The following is a 22,567-nucleotide window of genomic DNA, read 5'->3' as shown; positions in this document are numbered from 1 at the left end:
GAGAAAGGAAAGGTTAGAACAGGGAACTTTTTACCACCGGGATGTCCCCCTTTTTGTTTAAACTCTTGTACTGGGTAACCTCCATGCAAATATTTCCACATATGTTGATACTTTGAAGTCGAAAGATCACTTGGAGATCTGTCTCCGAAATGGGAGCTTCAAAAACTGGTACATTTTACATCTTCTCTAGAATGAAAGAAACATTAATTTTAAAGATTTTGTCCCATCACAGAGAACAAGGAAGGGGGAGATGCAGCAGATGAGGGCCTTTGGAATCACTGGAGAGGCAAAAATCACCTTCAGTATTTTGAAAGAATGAAACCATTTAAGTAATAAAAAAGGTAATTGTTTGTTACATCTTCCCCAACCTGGTACTGTGCTGAGTAGCTGATAGAAGTTGTAATCCTCAACAATCCAGGTTGGGGAAGGCAATGGTATACTCAAGAGTAAGTGCCTACCACTATCCTGTATTGCTTCATTCATTGCTGTTGTATTGAAATGTTTAGCTATGCTGCTTTTTATATATATAAAAGTTTTCCTCAGCTGTGGGAAGCTGCAGTACTTCAGGGAGCCCTACTTAGGTTACTAATATTTACTTAGGACATTTATTGGTTGTTATTAAGTGGTAAATTCACAAGGAGTTGAATTTATATTGAATTTCTGTTTCAACATTCATTCTGGCAGTTTATCACTTATTTAGCTCCATGAACTACAGTTGGATGTGTCCATAGTGTTGTTGAGTTTTTATTTGGTCAGCCATACTTTGCTGTTGAATGCAGATGGCTTGGTTGCTCTTTGAAAAGTCACGGTGGGGATTGTGTTAGAGTGTAACAACTTCTGCCCTCTTTGATAAAAAGTGGTAGAGTGCTCTTTCCAAATAACCCCCATTGATGCTCTTGCTTCTCTGTGGAGTTTGCAAAGTAATTGCAGTAATAATAATGATAATATAGAATTGTGAACTACCTTTCCAACTGTAGACAACATACAACAAAAACAAAATTTTAAAAATCCCAGATAACCTTAAAACAACAGTGTTTTTTTAACCCAGCATTGCTGTTCAATAGCAACTAGAACCACACTGATGTGGCTGCATAGAATTGAAGTACTTAGCTGCTGATGTTAATGCAGATTAAGCCTTTCTGTTTTTTGAAATCATGTGCATGTGCTGAGGTAGAGATGTAGGAAGAATCTTTTGAAATCAAGACTAGACTTTCAAGTGGATTTCTTTCCATTTGCCCATTTGACCCCCATCATGGCACAGATTCTTGCTATGAATGATGCTTGCCTCAGTTCTTTTTAACATATTCCCATTATACATAAATAGATGCATAAATTGCTTTGCAATATACACTATTTACATATTCATTGATGTATAATTGCTGCTGTCCTGACAGGTGCCTCAGCAATTTTCTTTTTTTTTAGAAGTGTTGTTTTTTGACTGCATATAAGTTGTTTGTTGCTAGAGACAGTCAACATGGACAAAAATCCGCTTCTAACTGTGAATTTTTTTAAAATTGAATGCATTATGGCCCTTTTAATATGGGAAGACGTGATCTCTTTTGCTTTCTGTACACTTCATCTGTGTTCCTCAATTAAAGTCTCTTTGTCAAAGTAGGGGGGGAACCAACTGGATTTTACTGCTCATTTTTCACCCTCCATCTATCCCCTAAATCTTTGTTTTAAAATATTAAGTGTCCTTGCCCCAGCCCCAGACAAATTTCATCCCCCCACTGAAGTTGTTGACTTATAACTTCTAGTTATTTGCTAGTGGCAGCCTATACAGACCTATTCAATCCCCTCTGCACTGTAAATTTAAAAACCAAATGAACACATCATCATTATTGTTCTTTTCTACATGGCACAAAAACAGATTTCAAGCTGTCAAACACAAAATCATGTTTAGTATAAACATTTAAAACATAAATTAACTTGAGTTTTATGTTTTAGCAGACAAATGCATGCAACCATTTTCTGTATAAAATATGTATTTATGAAATAAAATGTTGCAATTAAATGATCTATGTGTAATTAAGTGGCATTGCACTGAGTGAAGAGGAGTGCCTGTAAAACGTTTAATATGTCAAAAGGAATCCATACAATCTAGAACAGAAAGAGCAAAATATCAACAGGGTGCTAAATTGTCTCTCCCAGATGTCCGAGTGAGGAAAACAGTGCAGGGTGACAAGTTTATATTGAACTATGGAATCAAGATAGGGAGACAGGCTGCAATGCTACTCCATTTGCCTTGGAGTAAGCCTCATTGAATTCAGTGGGGATTGCTTTTGAGTAGACATGGTTAGGATTGCAGTCGTAGACCCACTTTGTTTTTAAGGTGCCACAAGACCACTTTGAAATGGAAGACACATAAGATAACTGATCTGTAGATATGTGTGTCTATCATACTGTATGACATATGTATAATAAAAGGATATTTATGCATCAGCTGATGACAAAACAGAAGAACCACTTGTGCAAAATTAAAACAATTGCAGCAGAATAGAAAATACCAGACAAAAGTGCAAGTGAACATTGGAATGGATTGAGGCAAATTAATTAATCTTTACCCAGGGGTCAGTAAGTGGCCACCAGTGAACGTAATCTCAGCTCTGGAAGATGCCTGTGGTCTTCCAGTTGCCAAGCTGAAGGTGAAAAGTTTGGAAAAAAAATGGCATTTGTGGCAACTGAACTTGCTGGCAGGCTGCTCTCAAGGGTGACTTGAGGCTCTGCTATTTTTTTCCTCTTTGGTAAATGTTCAGGAAAACTAGCCACTGATTACATGTGTGAATCCTCAGTAAACACACTCCAAAGGGGTAGAGTGTGGTGGGATGCAGAAGTCTTCTATCACATGAGAAAGTTATTCTGTATGTGTAGCTGAATGGTGTTTTAGATTAAAATGAAAAACAAATGTAAAGCCAATAACTATTACAGAAGTTGGGTGCCACCCTTACTTCTGTAGCAAGATGCCAGGGGGTTCCAGGCATTCACCCAGGGTCTGTGATCCTTTGGAGAATTGGGACACGGTAGAGACTGCCATAGCTTTAAGAAATATGATTTATTCACCTATTTACACCTTCAGTCTGCATGGAGGGATTCCAGATCTTTTAGCATGGTCATTTCAATAGGGACTTGCAGCAGTGCAGCCCTGGAATCAAAGACATCTCTCCTAGCCAGCCTTCAACCAGCCTGCCCAAGATGGATCCCAGTCTTTTCTCTCCCTCCTTCTTCCCAGCACACCTTGCTCTAAAGACTCTCTTTTCCTGACACCTCAAACACACACCCCATCACCAAGTCAACCTCTGTCTAGGTCCAAGAATTCCCTTTGATGGGCCATCCACACCTTTTGTCATGTTAATGCCTCTATCCCAAGTAAGGCCCTGGCTTGGATAGGAAGCTTAGCTTGCAATCTTCCCTTCAAATAATCAAAATTTCAGGTTTTTTTTGGGGGGGTCCCCCCTAAATCTATAACATAACATTTTCCATGTATATCGCTGAATTAAATCTTGCCTAGTCACGGTCCCCATCCTCTGTAGCAAGAATAACTAGAGCAGCCATAAGGGTATGTACAAGTGTTTGCTAAACCAAACCTCTTATTTCATTAATCTAAAGAGAAAGCAGAAAAACCAGCAAAAAATAAATCCCAATCCCCCTAAAATATCAAGACATGGCAGTTGGATTTTCTTCTGCACCTCCCAAATCCCTACTACTATAACCTCCCTATTAATGTTTATATGAGGCACAAGAATCTTTTTTTCTTCATCACAGTAATCAATAATAATAATAATTGTTTTCGTCTCCCACCATCTTTCCTAAGCTGTGCAGCAGAAAGAAACAACATGTTCAAACCGGCAAATGTAAATTCTGATTTCAACATTAATAGCTTTTCCCTGCAGTTCTGAATGATCCTGATGACATCCAAGAAGCTTTGCTTCCCTAGATACCAGAGATTACGTTTGCTAGTCTATACCTGAATCATTATTTTCTCCTTTTTTAAATCTATTATTGAAATGATGGTTATTATTGGGTGTGACACACACTTAAATTAGAAATAGGGATCGATACAAACAAAAACACCCCCAAAGGTATGTGCAAAGCTTTAGCTAGCCCGTGATAGGAATCATAAATAAAACATATGATGCTGTTAAAAAATATACAGTAAAAAGCACAGTGGATTTCTCTTCCCTATTATGCAACAAAAAGCAGACAATCAGCATAGATGGATGGAACTGATTTCAGATAAAGCTCCCAATTGCTTCAGTGTGGTCATGGAAAAGTCTAGCAGGGTCCCTGGGCCCTTTCAGGGTGTCTGACATACTGCAAAAGTTTACCTGTGGGAGTGGAAGGATATAGGATTACTACCTGGCTAGTATTTTACTGGCCTGCTTGGCAATTCAATGCCTAGGCAGATTGTTGGTCCTCCAAATGCTATCATTCAGCAACCACCATCTCTGGGCTTGTGGAGAGGGCCATAGAGTTGGCATGATTTGTTGCAGACTTCAATAATTCAAGTTGACACTCTGTCTCCTCCACAACAGCTGATCAGCGGTACAGTATTGCTGCTTCTAGGGATGGTATTTTGCAGCAGTGGTGTCTCGCGGGAATGGGTAGGTTAAACATGCCTTTATAGGTGAATCTACCAAATCTGCACTTTTTGAAACCATCTGGGAACCACAGCACAGTCCATCCTTCAAAACTCACACCTTCCCAAATGTTTCAGTGCAGTCCTCCAGTCAAGCAATATGTACAGAAGTGCATATACTAGAGTAAAATGTGCATGAAAATGTATATATCAGTGAAAATAAGATACAAAAATGCATTATATTAAGAAGTATTACTTCATAAAACTGCATACAGGCATGTATTTTAGGAAAAATCCACACTTAAATGCTGATGAATTTACATGTGTCAGGTGATGGTGTGGTTGCTCGAGAACAAACAGGCAAGACTCCAACCTGTCTTTTCCAGGTTTTATTATTAGTACAAACTATTTACAGTGCAGAGCATCGCAAGTCCATGTCTGCTCAGTCGCTAGCAGAATCTGGGAGTGGCTGATCCTTGTACCTCCCCCATCTTTCTCCTCCCCTCTCTGCGCCCAAGCATACTGCGCAGAGTAGTTGCTGGCAAAGGGGGACCTGCCTCCCCTCCGCTTTGCTCAGGCTCTGTGTTGAGGCTCTCCCTAGCATCTCCTGGTCCCTGCACCCCCTCCCCACTGGAGGCGGGGCTTTCCTCCTCGCCAGAGGAGGATCTGCTTCGCAAGATCTTCTGAGGCTCCCTGTAACACAACTGCCCTTCCACCTCTTGCCTCTGAGCTTCTGACCTGATGGCAGTTCCCTGACAATGAGGTTGTTGTTTTTTTTAATCACAAATTGTTGCAGAAGTGTGGAGAACTGAATTTAGGATTAGAAAAATGAGAAAGTCTTCTCTCAGGTCTGCACCCCAAAGCATTTCCCCCATAGGCCAAGCATGTTGCTGATTTGCCCTCTAGATGAGGCCAGCACAGCGACATCAACTGACCAAGGAGCAGCAACACTTCCAGGGATTGTGCTGCATGAGCACTGCAAAATAGCTCTGCTACGGATGGTGGTGAGGAGAGACATTTCAAAGCATCCAGCCCACTCTCTTCACAGCATTCACTGAAAGAACAAATGCTATAGCCTCATCTATTACTGGTATTTGCACCTCTCCTTGCCAATGACAATAACACACAATACAAGTGTTGTGGGAGGAATGTAATAAAGAAAAACAGTTTAAAAAAGATAGTGAAAAACAACTGAAAGGTGCAAGAGGAAATAAAATGGCTAAAAGCTTCTTTGGTAGGGATATTATTTATTGATTTTAGCTGAAAGAGAGAATCTCCAACCCGAATCAATGAATAACAACAACTTACTAACAGTGCGTGGAAAGATTATTTTTTTCTCATGTCAGGCCAATTGCTTTCTCCTTTCTGAATAAAGATGGGCATCCCTGTCTATCAATACAGCGTGTTCCCTGAATGGATCCAAAAAAGCGAAACAGATGCTCAACTGCTGCATTGTTGCCAGCAAAACAGTGCTGAGCTGCAGTTCGCTCCTTTGAATTAAAATCCTGGAGGGAAAACATACACAGCCTCATTTCCTTCTCTAATTCATTGTGGCATTCACACAGGATTTGTGTGAGATTCTTTTCTTCGTCTTTGTTTAACTCAAAAGGCATGCACGAAAGCCCCAAACCCCACCACCCCAAGAAATGTTTTCCAAATTAAAAATCAATAGAACAGGCACTGGTGAACGTGGCGAATGATGGCTGAATGTGCTAGATGCATAAGCTAGCAGCCAAACAGTGCAGTGGTTTTTGTGGGCTTATGCTCATTTCTACAGCAAAATCAGCATGCATTTAGTCAGCCTAAGTTCCTAGGGTCTCCCTGTGGAGGAACACTGACCTTTCTGTGTAGTCAACTAGAGGGACAGAGGTGTTGCACATGCCTCATGTTCTGCTAGGTATGTGCTCTGCCTAATGCAGTGCTGACTGCTTGCTTCTTTTGAAGATGGGCGTCTTCCTTCCTAGAACTAACTCTACCAACAGCAGGGAGGAAGGAGGGCCTCAGGTATTGGGATGGGGGGATTCTGATGTTGCATTTCAGATGAGATGCTCTTGGTTTCTGAACAGAAGTGATGCACATTTTACAGACTGCTCGCAATCTCTGTGAATGCACATTCCGGGTTTATCCAGGCTCTCGGGATGCAGCCGCTTAAAAACCAAATTTGACAGGATAAAAATTGCCAGCTCAATACAGCTTCTGCTCAAAGTAAATTACGAGTGTGCCCAAAGCAAAAGCAAGACAGACAAAGCATAGGCTATCAAGGACAGCGGTAGCTCTAGGACAGGAGCATGGAAGAGGATCTAGCTAGTGGGCCAGAACTTGATTTCTACCTCCACCCCTGCAGTACAAGTGTGCATCTTTCCTTGAGAAGCACTACTCCCCTGAGAAGCACGACTCAAGGGGCTTTGCAAGCATCAAAACCCCTTTAATCCAAGACTCACCTTTGCTTATCCCACTCCTAACATCATATATGGCACCAGGGTGGGCATGGCTTGCCCACCCTTATGGACCAAATGGAGAGGTCCACACATGCTGTAGAACAAAGAACCTATTTTCTAAAATCCCCAGCAAAGCAAGTGGTACAGAAGGTATGGGAGAACTAACAAAAACCCTCTGCTTGAGTCACCAATCAATGTTATCTAGGTTCTTTCCTTTCCTGACTCACCACATGTTTTTTTACGCTCATTTACACTTTTGATGTATTTTAAATGAACTATAATGGCTGGATTGACATTGTTATACAGCATTGTCATGTACCATAAGTATGAATTGCTGTGCTTATGTTGCCTGTCCTGTATAGCACTTTGAACATGGTGTATTTTGGGGAACTGATGGTGATGATCAGCTAACTACCAATAGGGTAGATCAGGCCATTTCCAGGGTCATAACTTCCTACCCTGCACCTGAGCACTGAAGTCTCTGACTCATCATGTCCCTGTTTATGTACAAGAAGGAAAGAAAATGGCACTCATTTACTGTCAGTGAATCCCAAATGTTCTTTTCCCCACTGACATAAGACCTTGTGAAATTTTCTTGAACTCGTTAGCTGGTGCTAATTGCATTTTCCAGCGTTCTTGGTGGGATAATAAAATGGCATTTCTTACCTGTCCATTGAGAGTTGAGCCACCAGCGTTACATCAGTGTTGTCTGGAGCAGACTCATACTCGTAGTGTAAAAAATACAAGTGAGTGCGATGGACAGTGAAACGCTCCCGTCTAAACTCATAGCACAGGTCATCTTCATCCAACTCAGACAGCTGTTTCTGGAGCTGTAGTGGGGATAGGGTGGTGGAGGGGAAACCACAAGCATATATATTACTAAATCTCTTTTAGTGAAGGGTAGTCGTTTGTTAAGATTAGGTGCCTCACTAGCATCTTGTCACTTTCATTCATTGCATGTATGAACTTTCTCGCAGACCCCAAAGTCATCTCACTTACAGACACTAAAAGGAATAGAAGGCCTACTTCACATAATGCATAATTAACTTACAGAACTCATTATGCAAGTATATTTTTATAGTGGCCATCAGCACAAATAAACTTTTTAGAAGGAACATGGGAAGTTGCCTTATACTGAATCAGATCATTGGTCCAGCTAATTCAGTAGTTCACATGGGTAGTGACTCTCCAGGTTTTCAAACAGGAAACATTCCCAGCCCTACCTAGAGATGCCAGGGATTGAACCTGGAACCATCTGCATGCAAAGTAAAGCCCTTCCAGCAGCACTGGGTATGTCAGTGGAAACTAACCAGGATAGGGAAAAAACAACAACAACTCATCTAAGGTTTTTGAGAGAAGCTAAAGATTAACATAGGGACGCGGGTGGCGCTGTGGGTAAAAGCCTCAGCGCCTAGGGCTTGCCGATTGAAAGGTCGGTGGTTCGAATCCCCATGGCGGGGTGCGCTCCCGTTGCTCGGTCCCAGCGCCTGCCAACCTAGCAGTTTGAGAGCACCCCCGGGTGCAAGTAGATAAATAGGGACTGCTTACTGGCGGGAAGGTAAACGGCGTTTCCGTGTGCGGCTCTGGCTCGCCAGATGCAGCTTTGTCACGCTGGCCACGTGACTCGGAAGTGTCTCCGGACAGCGCTGGCCCCTGGCCTCTTGAGTGAGATGGGCGCACAACCCTAGAGTCTGTCAAGACTGGCCCGTACGGGCAGGGGTACCTTTACCTTTACCTAAAGATTAACCACTGGGAGGGGAATACATGTATATCATCACCATCATATCCTACTTTCTATGAACTTTCTGAAGACATATGGGCTGGCAAAATTCTGCCTCTGCCTCTGTGTATGCCATTCTGGATCCAGCCTTGTTGCGGCAGTGATATAGCAAGATTTACTTTCAGGGATACTTGAAAGCTATGCCATTGGAATTCTGGAAAAAACACATCAAGGGTTCCTACGGCTGCAGGTATGTTTTCTTTCGAAGAGCCATCCTCAAAATTCATGCATGACTAAATGGTTCACCAAACAAAACAGTAGAATTATTGATTATAGTTTGGGGATTGCATTTGCTCTTGGCCAACCTTCCAAGGGCGCCGTGCCAGTGGTGGGAGTGGTCACCTCACACCTTCTCATGCACGCACAGAGGACATACCCACCAGCAGACACATTCAGCACAGACCCCCTCTTCCCATTCTCAGCTGTGGATCAGCCGAGCAGGGGGATTACTGTCCTCTCTCCAGTCATCAAATGATCAACTGATGGCCAGAGATGCATCCTTATCTTCCTTTTAAAAAAGTCTTTGAGTTGCACACACATCCCCGCCCACCACACCATTGGCCATGCCCAGATATTATGAAAACTGTAGTCTATAAAGTGATGACTGATTTTATCCAATCCTTGTCTCCATGTGTCTCTCCCTCTCTTTCTCTGCCCTACTCTAGTCACCACTGTGGGCACAAATTCTCCATCATCTTACATTTCATTCACCACTGAAAACTTCAGTTCATCACACCCTCGTTCATTTCATTCCCCCTAAGCACAAATAACATTTTAAATAAAGCCAGAAATGACTAGATGAAACATCTTAATTTCCTTCCATGGAAAGACATTAGCATTCTCCCCTTATCAGTTCTATTCATCAGCCTAAGTAGAAATGGTTAGAAGAGCTGTACCATACCACTCCTTCGAGATATCATAGTATCTTCTTCTTTTTTTAATTTCACAAATAGCCAAGCTATAAGTTGGTAATTGCAAAGTAGCCATTATCTAGGTAGTCACTGAGTGATTATCAGATTACTTCAGGCTTCTAAGATAAAAGGATATAACAACTTAATTATGAGCTATGGAATAGCACTATGGACTAAATTATGTCTCTGACTACTGCTGAGGAATGGAATAAAGAAAGATCACATTTCATGCCCTAGTATTTTAACCGGGGTGGGATGGAGCCAGAAGGGGACCAAATGCAAGTTTAATATTTATGTAACATCTTTCCACAGTGGAAATGTTACGTTATATTAATTAATTAATTAAATTTATATCCTGCCCTTCCTCTCGAAGCAGCCCAGGATGCAAAAAAAGAGGGGGGAATTGTCTCTTAGGGACAATTCCAATACAGAGCTGGCCAGATTCTGTATTGACCCCCCACTTTGATTTGCAGATGGTGGCCCAGAAATGTATTTTTGTCCAACAGAAACTCTTCATTAGTGTTCAGGCTTGACCATAAAGTTTGTCCTTTCTTTCAATGAGAACTTCTCATTTAAGGAGCACATATGCTCAAATATTATCAGGGCATCACATATGAAATCCAGGAGAAGGAATGTAATTAACAACATGTAGTGAAAGCCGTGTGTGTCGTCGCCGCATCTGCCGGCCCTGCATTGTCTCTCTTGCCAGCCAGCCCCATACTACCCAAGTCTGCAAAAGTTTTAATTGGCATGCTTCACATTTAAGTTTTCTGAACACAATTTGTGACAAGCCAATACATTTTGACCAGAGTGTTACGCTACTCAGTTTCTCGATGATCTAGAGATAAGCAAGAAATCATAAAGTTTGACAAAAGTTGTGTGCCTCCTTGGTATCTTAGGCTTCAGCACATTTAACTTCCAAATACCTCAGCAACTTTTTCGACTCAAGGCCTAACGCCTCAGACGCTGCTTCTGCTCATTCTGCTGAAGAGGATCCTTGTATTCTCTTTAAATTATGCCAAAGAGCAAGTAATAATGCAACTCATATTTTGAATAATTATAGCCTAATCTATGTGAAAGATGCATGCAATTAGTCTGTATCCTCAATGTGTCTACAGTGTTATTAAATTACAATGCATGACCAGAAAACTGGCAGGACATGAACAAATTTGCTGAATTATACACATATTAGTTATATATCCAAATTTATAATGAAATGCAGGTTCCAACCTAAGCATTTGACTTGCCCTTTAAATGCTGTGTTTAGGCAAACATCTTCTTAACTTCTGTTCATGATATAAAGAAGTGTAAGAAGATTTCCATTTACAGTGCTACCTCGGGTTAAGTATTTAATTCCTTCCGGAGGTCCGTACTTAACCCGAAGCTTTTCTTAACCTGAAGCACCACTTTAGCTAATGGGGCCTCCTGGTGCCACTGCACCATCAGAGAACGATTTCTGTTCTCATCCTGAAGCAAAGTTCTTAACCTGAGAACAGAAATCGTTCTCTGATGGTGGAACGAATTAAGTACTTAACCCGAGGTATCACTGTATTAAGCTGGAATAATTTTAAAAGCCCTTGCAATCCTCCTTCAAGAATCTTCCCCCCCCCCCCCAAGAATGGTTCCACAGATACAGGTAGCAACTACTTTCATTAGATTTTGAATAAAATAATGTAGAAGGAGTAAGAAATACAAAACAAAAAACTACCAAAGAGATACAGATTTCTACCAGCTCAAAAAGAAAATAAGAGGAGATAAAGGATATTTTCTAACTTAGTTATTTGGACAGTGAACTGGGGCATGCGTCTCAACTTCAGATCAGAGGAAACTGCTTTTGAGGTGGACCTAGCCTAGGGATGGGAAATTTGTGGACTTCCAGGTGTTGGACTCCACTCTCATGAATCCCAGCCAGCTTGGTCAATGAAGAGAGACATTAGAAATTGTAACCTCACAACATCAGTGGTGGAGGGTTACTCCCTATCCATGGCTTAGACAGACAGAATCCATCTACCTAGACAGTTGATTAGCAGCTCCTTGCTGTCTATCACAAAAAACCTTAAACAAGAAGACACGATAGTCCGTGAAACAAATTCTACTATATGAGGGCTGGTTTGCTGTACATGCAATCAACTGAAAGCTGATGTGACAAATTGCATATGTTCACCTTTTGACTGGTAGTCGCCTGCTACATTTGTTCTTCTATAGCCAGTTTCTAGCCTTTCAAAGTTCTCCAAGCACCTTCATGATATATTAATATTTACACAAGCCATATGGGAAAATTGGCCAAATGATTGCACAGCTAATTCTGCATATTCATGGGAACTTTGGGTCTTCTACCTCCAGACAGCAGGTCCTTGTGCACCATGCCACAAACTGAGGTGGTCTTTTAAATGCAGATTATAACACAACACAGCTTTCTCCTGTTCAAAGAAGGAGAAGGAGAAATTTGCACTAGACATGCCCAAGTCAAAGGACAAGCTAAGCCTACCATGGCCAACCTTCTGTTTTAGAATTCTCAGTACGTTAATTAACTACTAAAGCTGAAAACAACAACTCCTCAAAGAAATATTTATAGCCTGGGGGTCTTGTACAGAGTGGGCCCTACCATTAGGCTGAAGGAGGCAGCTGCCTTACGCAGCTAGTTTTAGGTGACATGAAAGGGCAGCAAACTATGGTTATTTAACTTATTACCGTACTGCATTTGTACTGCTGGGAAGGGAGAAAGGTGCTTGTGGGATTTTGTGCCTCAGGTGCCAAAATAACTTGACCAGCCTTGGGAACTGTGCACCCTGACACGGGAGGAAAGAGCTATCTGCTGCTCTGCCTCAGGCAGCAAAATGTCTTGAGCTGGCCTGCATGGACCTAATTGTCCGCATGGACCTAATTGTGAGATTAAAGGCTGTCCTTGATGGATACAGTTATCTTTCAGTGCACAGTAACTTCCAACTTCTTTTGCAAATGGATTTTTTTAATTAGGAGAAGAAAAGCTTAAAACTCTCCCTCAACATCTCATAACAGCAACGAGCACAAATCTCCTTCTAAACCAGTTTAAGGTCTTGCACTTGCAGAGCTGCTCTTACTGCTCTAATTAACATGGCTCCCTCTTTTGAAAGGAGGATTATTATTAATGCCAGTAGGCGGTCATAGTTTTACAGCTTATGGTGAAATACCAGAGAGGACGAGGTTTCTGAACCTTTCTGAATCTTCAGTAACTGCACAGAAGAGGGGCTGTTGACAGGTCTGGTATTTCTCTCCCCCAAAATACTGAGGCAGGACAAGCTGCATCATCCGAAATTATCTCTTCCCAACAATTTACAAGCACAGGAACCCTGCTCTCTAGTCAACACTTTTGTCTCCTTCCCAACTTCCAGTACAGTTCAAACCACTGCATCCACAGCCCTGCTATGCAGGGTGAAGAACACAGGAAGCTGCCCAATACTGTGTCAGACCACTGGTCCATCTAGGTCAGTACTGTCAACATGAATTGGCAATGGCTCTCCAGGGTTTCAAACAAGAGTCTCTCCTACCCTACAGGGAGAAGCTGATAATTGAACTCAGGACATTCTGCATGCAATGCACTGAGCTACAGCTGTTGGGGTAGAAAGTGGGTGGCATGAAGATTGCTGCACCAGCCTAGAAGTGGTGCAGTGATTGGGCTCATATCAGGCCTGGTGGCATCTTGTCACATCAGTGAAACTGGTTTGGGATCTAGGCTATTTTTGTCCCTCCCACTCAACATCCCCATAATGGCCTGTTCCAAGCTCTTCCACTTCCAGTGAGGATCTGGCAGGTGGAATTTTTTACCCACTGGAAAGGGAAGTGCTGTACTGATGGCATGTCCCTTGGGCCATTCTGTTGGCAGTAACTGGAGGCAGGCAGGATTAGCTAGCACAGCTGGGTAGGGGAACACCTCTGCCCAATCCAACCCCCCACCTCAAACAACAGGGCTTGGATTGCTCTGATAGTCACAGAACTCTGTGGCCCATGTTCTGCATGGTTATAAACTTTCTCTCTCACACAGCAAGCATGCTGTGCTTTGCCTTTACAGCTTTCACTGGTTGTTTTTTTCTATGGCTAGCCAAAACACATACCTGCTGTGGCTGTTCTGTGGCTATCCATTTAGGGGAAAGGGGACTTTTTTGTATGTGTACAAATAGTTGTGTCGGTTGTCTGCTTATATCAGTTTACTTTAACTTATGTGGTTCTATGCTGTGTTTTTTATTTTTTTAAAAAAACTTCAGCTTGCTGAAAGCAAACACACCTTTGCATCAAGCCGAGCAATTTAGAAGTGCATATGCAACCTTAGCTTTAAAAGCAAGTCTCCATTTGGGCTGCATTATTCCAAAGGAATTGTCCTGGAACTTCTATGAAGGAGCTGTTAAAATGTTCTGCATTCCAAAATAGGCTCTAGATAGGCAATGCTATTCCACTGGTGTGCAGAGACTAATTGCAACAGTATTTTTCGTCTTGTTGATCATGCGCTCCCAGGCACAGCAGTTAGCTGGTCTGAATTTATAATCGGAGTGGTTTCAGCAGCTTTTAATTTTCCTGCTGTTTCCTGCCCTCAGCTGCTGTGCTTTTAGTTCAGTCTCTGCTCTGAGTATCCCTATAGTACATTCTAAAGTTAAAGGATCTACCCTGCCTCATCCACATTTTCCAGGCTGCTCTTTGGAGACACTGAAAAGGAACCGTGAGGGGAACCCCATTTTGTGTGCCATTTCCAGGCCTAACTTCATGTTGTGCTTTGATGGTTCTGCCTCTGGAACATATTTTGAAGTATGTGTTGTGAGAAGTGATGCTAATCAGGAAGGGTGGTTGCCATGGTGACCGTGACATGAGTATTTGTGGATCCTGTTTTTGACCCCTGCCCACTAGCTACTATTCTTCCACACAAGACTTTGGGGACAGAAAAAGTGACGTGAACAGCGACTTCAACCAATTATTATATGATTATATTACATCCTTATTTACAGGTTGTCTTGTAGGACACAACCCTCACAATAAGGCTTACATAATCAATCAGTATTTCCCCATCAGCTATTCCTTACTCAGGACAGGAAAGTTCCTCAAATGCCTACATTTTGGCAATTGTCCCCCCCCCAAAAAAAAGCTACCACCCAACATGTTTGCACTAGACTTGAACAGAACTGAATAAATTCTCAAAACTCCATGTATAAAAATCGGATCCCTCAGTGGCTGGGCAATCAAGTGGCTGGGATTTTCCCCCCCTGGCACAGCTCTTTCTGGAGGTAATTAAGCATTCTTTGTTACTGGTAGGGTAATTCCCTTAAAACTGGTAACATGCAAGTTCTTTCAGTCACAAAACTGCTCTACCCTGCACCACAGCTTTTATCACTGCCACTGCTCTCAGTAGTTTTGGTGCTTCATCATATGAATGCCCCTGATAGAAGTCGCTGCAAAAAGAAAAAAAGTGAATACGGAATGAATATGAGGCCTTTACTAGAGAAATTATATCTCGCCTTACAGCTTTTGCTGTGAAGTCACAACTGGGTATACTAAACATACTACAGAACAACCCTGCGCTTTACAAGTAGGTCCTCTGGTAATGGAATGCTGGACATAAACATTAAAGGCCTATAGAAAGCTCATAAATAAGATATTATAGTGTGCATTGCTTTTATGACTTTCATTGGAAACTTACTTTCAGCATTAAAATAAGAAGAGGCGGGGAAGGGGAGGATGAGACAGGCAGCAATGCTTGATCTAAAGGCCACTAATCCTGCTGAGGTCCTTTCCACTTACTTCAAGGGCTGTAAATTCCCCCTTCCACGTTTCATGCCATGCATGAGATATGGAGCAAATTAGTGCAGAACCCTTGTTAAATCTGGTGGCTCATTTAGCAACTGTGGAAGCAAAGTCACCAGATGACACGGGTGGTGCATCACATATATTAGGCAGCATAAAAAACCCTTCAATAGTTTCCATTTTACAGGCCCTGCACTTAGCACAAAACACTTCTTTTTCTTACCATAATTTTCCTTTTTGTACCAAATGTGCTCCCCTGTTGCATTTGAACTAATGGTATCAGATCTCTCCCCTTCCCTCCATCTGTCCAAACCGAAGCACGCAAGTTCAGTTGCCACAACAGAGATTAAAAATATATATTTAATGTCAGGATACTCATATTCCTCCTCTACAGAAAGCAACTAAGCAGTAGAATAACCAAACTGTAAACATGAGGAAGGAAAGAAAAGTTTATGAAGCCCGATAACAGTCACATGCTACAATAAGCTACCATTGACAAACACTTCCAGCATCTCCGCTCTGAAGTCAAGTATGTCATGTTCTTGGGCTTCTTCCCTTGATAATCTCTGCCATCTGTGTGCTTGTTATAACTAAAATGAATTCTTCTAGTAAGCTTTTCAGGACATACCATCACATTAACTCCCACATTTCAATCTCTCCTTGTGTGTTGCTATGATCAGGTACTGGCAACGTCACACCGGGGCGATGCTGAATTGGGTTTTCCCAAAGAAAGCTTGGTTTTAAAAATGTTAAACAGGGGGAAGAACTGTTTTGGCATATAGGAAACTATTGTTGTTGTTGATGACCAGCCCTTCACTATGAGGTCCCAGGGTAGGTTACAACATTAAAACACAGTATCAAAAACAGTGTAAAACAACTTACAGTCACAAAAACAATGTGGGTATTAAAAATTTCCAGGCCAAGTATCAAAAGCCAGGATAAAGAGGCGCCTCTTGAGCATTTGCCAGAAGGTGTGCAATGAAATGCCTATTTCTTGTAAGGAAGAATGTTTCAGAACAGGAAGGGGGAATTGGTGGCCCTCCAGATGATGTTGGAAAACAACTCTCATCAGTTCTGACTACCTGTGATGCTGGCTGGGGCTGATGGAAGCTGCATCCCAACAGTACTAGGAGGGCCAGAGGGTCCCCATCCTATTTTAGATCTCAAATTTTACTGACAGGAAGAATGTACAAATTTAATACATAATAATAATGTTGAAGACAGCGTGAGACTTTGCTCTGCCCACCAAAATCAAGAAACATGAGTTGGTTTCAGAAGTTAGGCCCCTGGTTTCCCCTGTTGTTGTTTTTTAAAAATATTTACTTAAACTTCCAGCCTATCCTGTTTCAAATGCTTCTGATGTCAAACCATTACGTGAAAATGGTGTTCTATCCCTGGAGCAACTACAAAATCATTTTAGCATCTGTGAATTATCTCCTTCACCACAACCCACAGTACAAAAACTCAAACTAAGGAGGGAAATCACAAAAAGAAGAAACCACCAGCATGCAGCAGAATGCATAATATACAGGAGAAATGAGCTACTTTGCATACAGGCAAAAAACAAGGAGCATAAGGAAAAAACTATAAATCTAATTTATGCTCTCTGTAATGCCTCTTCTTAACACTAGTGTGCTGTAATGAGGCCAAAGCATAACTGAGGGCAGAATAAAACCTATTGAACTCCATTAGGTATTTAACAGATATTTGCATTCCAAACAAGCTCTCTTAATTACAAATTAAATTCTAAATGCAATACCTCTAATAACATGAAGTTGCTAAGTTGTAATAGCTTACATATTGAAATGACCCCTTGAGGGTAAATTCTGACACAGCCAGATTGCAAGTGACAGGCATAAGCCATTGATCTTGTAAACAATGAAAGCTACCATTCAACCAACCCTCAAATTATCTGCGGCAGAGCTGTTTTAAATCCTGTACTAGTATTTTCTCTTGTGTGGGGCTAGCCTGCCCACTGGGCAAATGTAATTTCCACCCCTCCCAGCACCAGAACTATAAGGAATGCCAAGCAGATCATTTTGGTGAATTGGCACTAACATTTCCAGCGGGAACACAGGAAGCTGCCTTATTATCCTGGTTCCCACCCAGATCATGATGAGAGAGGCTCTTACTTGAGAGTAAGGAAGAGATCTTCATTGAGACAAATAAGATATACAAGCTCCGCAAAATTTAGTGATCACAATAGCAGCTACGCTCAGGTTAGCTTCCAGGAAATGAAAGGTTAGCCAGGCTAGAAGCAGCAGGTCAAGTCCAAGGAGTCAAAAATCAGGGAAAGGAGGCCAGAACTGCACAGGAAAAATGGAGTTGTCCCAATGGGGGTGCAATGCCCACCTGCCAAGCTTTTAAAGGTGGGCCAAGGGTGCCCACTTGCAAGGCTCTCATTCCCAGGTCTCAGCCCCCCCGTCATCCTCCTGGTTTTCCTCCTTGTCCATCTCAGTCTGCCATTCCCGAGCCTGGTGATGCCTCAAGACTCATGACAGGACTTTGGTCTATCAAGCTCAGTATTGTCTACACTGACTGGCAGGTGCAAACCAGGGTGTTAAACAGGAAATATTCCTCACCCATCCCTGGAGATGCCAGGGACTTTTTGCATGCAAAGCAAAACAGAATGACAGCCCTTCTCTTGTAAGGAGCAGCCTCCATATGTGATGCCATCTATCTCTGAGCATATTCTTTATTGTCTTACCTCCCCCAACTCAACTTGATCGTTTGCTTTTTGGAAAAGGGAAATATTACAATGAATGAATGAATGACATTTGTATTCCATTCCATTCCATAAAGTTACCTCTGTGCTAAGGTATGCTACATAAGAGTGCTGTTAGCCAGGCTTTTAAAACATGGGGACAACTGACTTCACCTAGAAGTAAAGCATTCTGTGTCACTGGTCCCATGCTGAAGAATACTCTTCTAGCAAAGATTCGGCCAGCATCCTTGCTGCTAATTTTCAGACTTCTCTTCAAGCCTATCCAGTTGTGTTAAGTTTCTCAAGGTGAGCTAGTCATTTTTATCTTGTACTTGCCTATTTTGTTGATATTTTATTTGAGAGGGCTATCTGTATATGTTTTAAAAGAAATGAAATAAAAATAAATACATTGCAAGGTTTCCCTACTTGCTACACTGGTAGCCTGTGTTAACAATTTACGGCAAGTGACACAGTGGAGACTATAGGCTCACAACTAGAATTGCTGTTTAAAGGAACAGCCCCCTCCCTTCTCTCCGTGGTTTTCAGATGTTAAGTTTTCAGACTTGTATTCTAAATGTTGTTCACGTAGTTGGAAAGATTTCTTTTTAAAATTGCAGGTTTTGTAAGGTATTTTGAAATATCTACTTAATTTCTTCTCTGTGTTGTTAGGAACACCTTTTAAGATATAAATAAAACTCCTCCTCACTTTATTGCAACTAAGAAAGGAGTACATTTATTGCTGGAATGCACTGAGCAGGAACTGAAAGGAACTAGTGAGCGAAAATAAACTTAGAATAAAAATAATGATGAACTACAGAGGCCTCATTGGAATGTATTGCGATAAAAATGAGATTTTGCTTCCAATTTTAACCAACCACAGCAATGGAGGATTATGTCCAAACCTAGCCAGATTATGGTTAGTCTTCATGGAGTGAGGAAATAAGCCAGCTTCAAACCATGGTATGTGAAGCTGGCTTACTTCCATAAACCATAGCTAAAATCAACTGCAATTTATGGTTCAGAGGCATTAAGATAAACAGTAGTTAACTGAAACCGGGGAAAAAAGTTTATAATCTTGTTCTCATGGTCACATTGACATAGGAGAAGGGAGCATACGAGCTCCAGGCTTGTATATTTTACGTCTAAACTGGGCGAGTGTGTTTGAGGGTTTAGTTTCTTTGTTTTTTTAAATGAAGTGAGAAACTGTAGTTCTATCTCGTAAGTTACAGTTGTGTATGTGGTGTGATGCTTGAACTGGGGGAGTATATCTAGAGATATATGTAATTACCCTTGATTTTCAGATATGAAATTATGCACAATAGTTAGCTTCATGAGTTCTAAAGCAACACGACCGTCTCTTTAAGAAGTCAAGAAGAGAAGGAAAATAACTCCAAGGGGGGGGCAATCAACAGTGCTCCCTCCAATTGCAAGTACAGATGCCTGGCCAGACTGGCATCTGAATCTTACACTGGTGACAGCACAGCCTTTTCCATTGCACCTGAGGGCAGAAAGCTAGCTTGGGGGATGCAGGGCAAACAACAGAGCACACATAGCTCTGTCTGGCTACTGCTTCCCAATTCCCAGCATCTGCTGCTGCTGGAGGCATCCACCTCACTTTGCCTAATGCTAAGGCTGGCCCATTTTGTTAACTTTTAAGATCCTACAGGACTTAATTTGTGGCACCTAATTTCATTGGGTGTGTTTCCTATTTTGGGAACTGCACCAGAACCCCCAACCACCCTAATTCAGCCTTGCATTTTTTCACCATTTGTTTGAAGTGTGACCAGCTATATACCGTATTTTTTGCTCTATAAGACTCACTTTTTCCCTCCTAAAAAGTAAGGGGAAATGTGTGTGCGTCTTATGGAGCGAATGCAGGCTGTGCAGCTATCACAGAAGCCAGAACAGCAAGAGGGATTGCTGCTTTCACTGCGCAGCGATCCCTCTTGCTGTTCTGGCTTCTGAGATTCAGAATATTTTTTTTCTTGTTTTCCTCCTCCAAAAACTAGGTGCGTCTTGTGGTCTGGTGCGTCTTATAGAGCGAAAAATACGTACATAGAGGAAGCCTAAAAGTAATTGTTCAGTATGTATTCCTCTGCCATTAGCAAAGCCCTCTTCCTCACAGGGTGGTTGTGAGCATAACACAAACAACAGTTATAAACTATCGTGAATATTAAATTGCAGAATTTAGGTAATGAGGAATTTTGGGGTGCCCAAACTCCTTTTCTTATACGGGCACCTAAAATTATCTGCCTACCTTGTTTCTGCTAGTGAATTCTCTTGTAGGTGGCTTTGCAAAAGTCTGATTTAAATGCATCATGCAGTAAATCCTGCCTCTAACATTTTAAACAAATTGATACTGCATACACAAAAGAACACACCTCTATATATAAATATCCCCGCATTTAACTTAAAAAGGACCACTTTGCCTGAGGGATTTGAATTGCAAGTTTTGTTCTACTTGTCCTGAACACTGCTATTGTGCTTCATAGGTACATGGAAGGAGGAAGAACTCAGCATATAGCTATTACGGAAGGAAACTAGCTGTAATTTCAAACAATTTCCCACAATAATTGCACCTTCAAACGCTTTCCCATTATACAGCTTGCAATATATATGCAGAAATACGAAGACACATAACTTTTCAAAAGTATAGGTCTAGCTACTTCCATCTCTTCATCATTTCAACAATGTAGACTATTGAGATTGGGGGAGGTTATGTGAATCCAGTCTCTTTTCCATTGCATTTCTACTTGGGAGTGGGCAGGGAAAGAATCATAACTTAATGACAGATCACATGCTCTGTGTGCAGAAGGTCCCTGGTTTAATTCCCAGCATCCCCCATTAGAAGAATTTCAGGTATTAGGGCTGGAAAAGTCCTTGAATAGCTTGTGCCTGTCAGAGGGAAAGGAGGGTGATAGAAAGTGAGAAACAGAGAAAAGAGGATGCCTCACCTACTTTTGGCTTTGGCTTGGCAGTCACCAACAAATTACCCATGAAGACGCAAGGCCCATGGCAGAAAAGGGTTCCCCACACCTCCTTAAGGATACTGGAGATTCTACCCCTTTTCTTGATAAATTTGTGAAATAATCTGTGGGAGTCAAGTCTGAATGACTGTTATGAACCGGACTTCCAGGTTAGCGCCATCGGCTAATGGCGGATTCCCTCTGAGCTCCGGAGGGAATCTGCTCCGCAGGATTGGGTCTTGACCGCTGCGGCGACACGGGGACCCTCAAAAATCACAGGTGGTGAAGCCTGTGAACCTGGTGACTCGGCGGGCACCATTTGCGCCCCCCGACCTGTGAAGAAGCCTTTTTAAAGGCTTCAGAGCGGGGGACGGGGTGAGCGGCGCGGTGCTGAGAGTCGACTGCTTCTCCTGCGGAGTAAAGTCGCATTGCCATGGTCGGAGAGCGCTGACTTCTTTTTGTGAACAATTGGACTTTAAAGCAACAACCCGTGAGTAATACGGAAATTGGAAAGATTTAATTTTTTTTGAATTAGGCACGATCGGGGAAGGCGCAAACAGGAAGTCCGTCTTCCCGTCTTGTAAATAATTTACAGCAAGGACCTGCTAACTAAGGTCGAGAGAACCCTTTCTTTTTTACTTGGTAAAAGACATTAATTTCACGATTTGGCAATATAAGTAATCTTACTGGAGGATAAAGAGCTAATCTTGGGAGCTGAAGTGCCACCCCCCCCGGACCCGGGAGTGCTCCGCGAGAGAGCCTGCTGATGAGGTATTGAAGAGTTTGACAGCTGTCAAATTTAGCTGTCAAGACGGGAAAAGAGAACTTTGTTTCTGTTGTTTCTGCTGGCTATATTTGTTACAATTTGGTTACAATTTGTTGAAAGCAAGGAAGAACTGTTACAAACTAACTTGATTTTTGGATTTGAATTGGAAGGAATATTAAGTTACCAAAATCCCTCTAGAGGGGGATTTGGGACATTACAAGAATGGCTGGAGGAGGGAAAATTCAGGCTGGGTAGGACAAAGTTTTTGTTCTCTTGGGAAAGTTACAAGGCCAAATTGATGTTTTGGCTACAAATGTTGCAACTGTGAACTTAACAGTAAATAACATCACTGAATTTGATAAGGATTTGACTCAGGAAGCCCATGCAGCTGGACAAAAAGAGAAACTTGAGAGCTTTGAGAGTGTGGAGATGGAGATATATGTTGTTCCTGAGGAAAAGGAAGGAGGAGCTGTAACTTTGCAGATGATAAAGGAGAGCCAGAGGCCTGACATGATGGCTACAAAGGAAAATAAGAACTTGATGTCAAAAATCTGGCTTGAATTGGAGATTGAAGAATGGAGAGATCTCCTCATGTGGAGATCTGAAGACCCAAGGATTACAAATTTGCTTAAGGTGGAAGTTGGAGCTTTGGGGACATTT

The 22,567-nt window shown here is 41.9% G+C and overlaps 1 protein-coding gene across 1 annotated transcript in view; it reads right to left on the bottom strand.

The window, feature by feature from the left end:
- The window catches only part of LARGE1 (LARGE xylosyl- and glucuronyltransferase 1), a 319,140-nt gene that overhangs the window by 20,716 nt on the left and 275,857 nt on the right, over positions 1 to 22,567 (bottom strand). The window contains exon 11 of the mRNA XM_053407478.1: positions 7,681 to 7,844. Within this exon, the coding sequence (XP_053263453.1) occupies positions 7,681 to 7,844 (164 nt within the window). The remainder of the gene's footprint in view (positions 1 to 7,680; positions 7,845 to 22,567) is intronic.

Source organism: Podarcis raffonei, chromosome 10, assembly GCF_027172205.1.
Source record: "Podarcis raffonei isolate rPodRaf1 chromosome 10, rPodRaf1.pri, whole genome shotgun sequence".
In the NCBI taxonomy this organism is placed as follows: Eukaryota; Metazoa; Chordata; class Lepidosauria; order Squamata; family Lacertidae; genus Podarcis; species Podarcis raffonei.
This window is presented reverse-complemented; position numbering and strand designations above follow the sequence as displayed.